Source organism: Gavialis gangeticus, unplaced genomic scaffold (assembly GCF_001723915.1).
Source record: "Gavialis gangeticus isolate Ggan-Ray unplaced genomic scaffold, GavGan_comp1, whole genome shotgun sequence".
NCBI classification, from domain to species: Eukaryota; Metazoa; Chordata; order Crocodylia; family Gavialidae; genus Gavialis; species Gavialis gangeticus.
Genome location: NW_017729008.1, coordinates 42,376,889 through 42,382,320, shown reverse-complemented (window position 1 = coordinate 42,382,320; position 5,432 = coordinate 42,376,889). Strand labels below are relative to the sequence as shown.

The 5,432-nt window shown below is 48.0% G+C and overlaps 2 protein-coding genes across 2 annotated transcripts in view; one reads left to right on the top strand and one right to left on the bottom strand.

Moving 5' to 3' along the window:
* The window catches only part of COPG2 (coatomer protein complex subunit gamma 2), a 770,521-nt gene that overhangs the window by 156,687 nt on the left and 608,402 nt on the right, over positions 1–5,432 (bottom strand). The gene's annotated exons all lie outside the window — the stretch shown is intronic.
* Positions 1–5,432, top strand: part of IL15RA (interleukin 15 receptor subunit alpha) — a 12,554-nt gene that overhangs the window by 1,469 nt on the left and 5,653 nt on the right. Inside the window, exons 2-3 of the mRNA XM_019509660.1 lie at positions 2,520–2,606; positions 3,422–3,781. Coding sequence (XP_019365205.1) covers positions 2,520–2,606; positions 3,422–3,781 — 447 coding nt within the window. The remainder of the gene's footprint in view (positions 1–2,519; positions 2,607–3,421; positions 3,782–5,432) is intronic.

Below are 5,432 nucleotides of genomic sequence, written 5' to 3'. Positions count from 1 at the left end.
GAGGAGAGGCTATGGGACCTGAAGCTGTTCAGCCTCCACAAGAGAAGGCGAGGGGGGATCTAGTGGCCTGTTACAAACTAGTCTGGGGGGACCAGCAGGCACTGGGGAAGTCCCTGTTCCCCCGAGCACTGCCAGGAGTGACCAGGAACAACGGTCACAAGCTGGCAGAGGGGAGATTCAGACTAGACATCAGGAGGCGCGACTTCATGGTCAGGGCGGCTAGGGTCTGGAACCAACTTCCAAGTGAAGTGGTGCTGGCTCCTACCCTGGGGGTCTTTAAGACAAGACTTGACAATCACCTTGCCGGGGTCATTTGACGCCAGTACTATTTCCTGCCATGGCAGGGGGTCGGACTTGATGATCTGTTCAGGTCCCTTCTGACCCTAGAAACTATGAAACTATGGAATGAGGTAAAAACTGTCTCTGCCAGGCAGTGAAACAGGAGCTATTACTGGAGCAACTGACAGGCAGCAGAACGGCAGAACAAAGGCTAGCTTGAGTAGCAGAACATGAAGAGCATGACAAGGGGGCCGAGGGTCCTTCACACCTCTGGAGTGAAAAGTTTAGAAGGAATCGGTTAGATTTTAATGAGCTACTCCTGATCCTGCTTATGCAGTGTAAAGCCCTCCCAGATGTTGGTGCCTGGGCCCCAGGCTTCATTCGGCGACCTCAGGGAAGACGCCACAGAAGTGTAGGATTTGCCCTGCCAGCTTACAGCCCTTCTTCCTCTGGCTTGGCATCCTGCCTCTGGCAGCAGCCAACATCTGGGTGTCAGGAAGATGTAGACAGGCAACCAAGCACTGGGTGTTGTAAGACTGAGTTGGTCCAGTGCTGTGGGCTGCTGCGAGGGGCACTTGGCAGTGCACCCCCCTCTCTAAGCCTGTAGCACCCCCGTTCTGCTTCTCTGCAAATCATCTCCCCTCCACGAGTTCCTCTGCACTCACTAGTCCAAAGCTGGCTGGAGACCGTGGATTTTAGATGAGACTGATGTCGTAGACAAAGGTGACCTCATGTACAGGGAAACCTGGTTAATAACCCGGGGATGACCTGTCATGGGATTGACACACTGCGCTTCCCAGCAGCGGCCGAGGGCAGCTTCCAGTACAGAAATAAAATAACTTATAGAGGCAAGTGGAAGATTGACATAAAATATAAAGCAGCTGCTCCCTGAAACAAATATCCCAACCCAGCTTCGCTTGCAAAATGCCTGCTCAAATATTCGCCTTGCCGCCCTTTCAGGAGATGATCGGGCTAAGTTATATCAGGAAGCAGCAAAACCAGAAGTACAAGGCCCATTCTACCTGCCTGGCAGGTCTCTTTCTTTCTCACACACACACACTTTCTAGCAAAAGAGAGCCAAGAAGTTTTACTCAATCCAATTCTCACACGCACACACACGCATGCACGCACTTGTTCACCCCCCTCTTTGTAGTAAAAGAGGGCCAAGAATTTGTACTCAGTCTGGTTCCCTGACATACATTAGGTGTTGACAGTAATACCCCAGAGTAACAATTACTGCACTTTCCACTGTCTATGCTGCCCCCAGCATACAGTGGTCACGCTTTTCAAGATGAGGATTCAGGATGAACCATGCAGGTGTGAGCTTGCAGCTCGGGCTGCTGTCTGGCTTCCTTGATGTGGGTCTTCTCCTACAGCTCGAGTGGAAACTCGTGCTTAAGAAAGAATCCCAATCCGTCCAGGCCAAAATGAAACTCGATGCCCAGGCTTCATTTGTTAAAGTGTAATAATTAGTCACTTCCCAATGTACACACAGACTAAATCACAAGGGAACTTGCTTCAGCTTTTCTTGGCTCAAGATACCAGCAATCAGCTCTTCCATTCTGCAGAACTACTCTCCACTTCGGTGGAAAGCAAAATCCTTGACTGATTGTTTAACTTTGCCATTGCCATGTGATGGGTATCTTGTGAGTACTCAGAATATCAGTAGAAAGGGTTTCTTAGGGAGATCCCTTTTATCGGACCAGCTATGAAGTTGGGATGAAGCTAGGCAAGCTTTCAAATGCATGGCATGCTTTGTCAGGTCGCACGGATGAAGAGTGTCTGGCATTCGAAAGCTTGCCTATCTTTACCTCAACCACATAGTTGGTCCAATAGAAGATATCACCGTAAGAAATCCTTGGCTCTTCCATAATTGCTGGACCATAGGCATCACTCTTACACATCTGTAGTCAGAAATTGCACCGAAAACATTTATCCGTGTGCTTGTACAATTCTCAGCGAGCCAGTGCGTGTGTGATTTGCACTGGGAATTTTTGGGTGATAGTTTTCTTTCATTATAAATGTCAAAAACTCCTTTGCGGCATCTCCATACAGCATGCAGCAGAGATCTCATTAAAATTTGAAATAGGATACTGATGATTAGTCACCATTGCCAATGCCGTGACTGATGAATTAACCAGATGGTACTGAATCCTTCTCGGGAATGGCTGGAGGGGTGCTATGGAAAGGCAAGGGGTCATACTTCCCTATTGCATTATTGTTGTGTCTTCTTTCAAAAGGGGACCCTACTTTACCGCCTTCAACACCCAGCCCTAAACCAGCAACATCAGCCCCTATCCCAGAGGAGACCAGTCCTACCAGCCAAGGTGAGGAATTGAGACTGAAATCCTGGGCGGGGGGATGTTTCCATTGGATACCATGGCCCAGATTTTCAGCTGATGTTAATCAGAGCAGCTCATCGAAGTCTATCATGCTTCATCTCTTTGCAACAGCGGAGGCCCACATGTCCCACACTGTTATGGCTGCAATTCACAGCCCCAACTACATCATCCCAGCCAAGGTTTTGTCTAGCCGGTCTTAAAAACCTCCAAGGATGGAGCTTCCACCACCTAGACGTAGACCAGGCTTTTCAAAGCTGCATATGTAAGGTTAGGCACCTGGGTCCCCTTTTTCAGAGGGGCTTGTTGAAAATCAGGCCACAGTTCCTGGTGCCAAATTATGGCCGGGCATTAAAATCATTGGTGCAAAACATGGCTATGAACTGAGCTCTGTTCTCTGCCGTTTCATTCTCGCCTGCCTGCCCTCTGCTTGTTCAGCGCAGCTGCTGGGTCTTAGACAGTAAATTGTTCAGGTGTACGTACAGCCTCCATAGGGCCTGATCCTGACTGCGAGGTGCTAGACCCTGCTACAGAACCATGTGAAAGACCGATTGAATCGTGTTTTTAAAATATAATTGAATATACTGTCCAATATTGCATAGCTATTACGCCTCTTGTTGCCCATCAGAGACTGATGGCCCATCACTCAGCCAGACTGAATTCTCTCCTGTGTTAAGCATCTTATTTGGTGGTTAGGAGGCTATCCAGGCCACCCAAAAGGGCTCTGTTAGCATTGTACTAATAGAAATGAATGATAGAAATAATTATAAAATTCAGAGCTTTTATACCATCTGAACACCTAGTCACTCCAGAGGTCACTGCAGACCCACGCCTGGCTTCAACATTGTCCTGTGGAAGGGAGACCACCTCACCGCTGGCAGGTCCCACGTCGCAACCCACCACTGACACGTCTTCTCTGGAAACACCTGTGACCACAGCCACGGCGATCGGGTCGACCCACGTGTCCACGAACCCAACCACAGAAGGCATAACACAGCCATCTACAACAGCCAGCCAAGACACGCACACCTCCTGGGGGGGGACTAACAAACCGTCCCCAGATACATTTACAACAGATGGAGACAAGTCAACAGCAGCATCCGTCAGCCTGACCACTGAAGACCAAACGCAGCTACCCACAGCAGCCGCTCCCAACACTGAAGGTTTGCCATTAACCAAATCCTAAGTAATGTCAATGCTGGGCAGAATTAATCTGCTAATTCTCTGTGCCAAGCACCTTGCTTAACCATTTCAGTGCTGCTGAGTCAGAGACTGTACACAGGGGCCCGTCTGTGTGACCTTGTCTCCACCCACTAGTCCAGGTTAACTGAAGTTTATTTCAGCTTGAATATTTTCTTCCAGCTTATCTTAATCCATTAACAGAATGGATTGCATTAAATGGTGTTAGTGTTAGGGAAGGGCTGTCCAACTCACATGATGCCTGAGCAGAGGGCACCTCTCAACTACACCTTTCCAGGAGCTCAGTGGCATCCCCTCCCCATGGCTGGCCAACATTATTGGGTGGTCTCCTGGCCCAGGGATGCTAGAAGGAAACCCTGCACCCTTGTCCTGGGCTCTGGGGAAAGGCATTGTTTGCCCCTAGTGCTCACATAAAGACTAGACCCAATCTGGCCTCAGCTTGTCCTTGACCTTAATACGGAGTCCGAGGGCAAAACAGGCCCTTAGTGACAGTAAATGGAACTAGGCTGGGTGCCTGGGAAATGCCACACACCCATACCAAGGCCTCAGGCAGCCCTTTGCCTTGTGACTCAGGCTGATAAGGGCAGCCATATAGCATCGTGTTGGGTTTTGCTTGTGTCAAATGCTGATCTGCAGCTTGCCGACCATGTAGGCAGGCTGTGTCACAGGCCAGCTGGGCACTGTGAGTATATCAGTGTAGTTGCAGACTGACTGAGCACTGCAGCTTGATTAGCCAGTGGGCTTTTTGGTTCGGGATCGAGGAGGTGACGTTGGAAAGGAAAGAAATGACAAGAAATGACAAAAGATATAGTTTGCATATATAATAGTCAATAAAAAGGTTACGCTAATAAGCAGACAATATAACAATACAGATTAAAGTTGACAGGGGTAATAAAACAGATAAAGAAATTAACCAAGAGTTCCCACTCGGTTAGTAACTTATCGGTAGTCCCTCAGTTAGAAGATGCACGGCAAGTCGAATCAGCAAAGTCAGAGGTCTCTGAACTGGGCTGCCCGAAGGATACTCGTGGAAGCCCCTCAGTCAGGATCTGGTCCTCGCTCTCACAGGGAAAGAGAGACCCGTGGGGTACGGGACAGCAATGACCCTCCTGCTCCGTCCTTCCTGAGGGTTACTATGATGCGTGTGTTCTTTCATAGTCTAATTACGCTCATTTTTAGTTATATAGCCATTCATAATATTACTTTATAGCTGTCATGCTATGGGGTTAAAAGGTGTTAGAAATCATTATAATAAGTTACTGCCCAAGCTTGGGTTTATCCAATAAGCAAATTGCAACACAGCATCTTCAGGTTTAAAATTAACATTACCCCGCCTAAATCCAGCCCCTTCAAAACTCTCTGGCTATGCTTTTTTGAGATGTCCTTTGTTGAAATGTACTGGATAAGCTGGGCAGTTGAATCCAGTTCTTATCATCATCAAGGCTAAATTCTGAGCGAGAAAGAACTATCAGGTCAGCTAATTTCACAGCGATAGCTTTGTCTTTGAGGCCTAGTCAGTTCCACAAACAGTTACAAGTTACATTTGCGGGTTACAAAAACACAAGCTTCATATTAGAGAAAAGTTCCAAATGCCTCCAAGAAGCACATATTTAT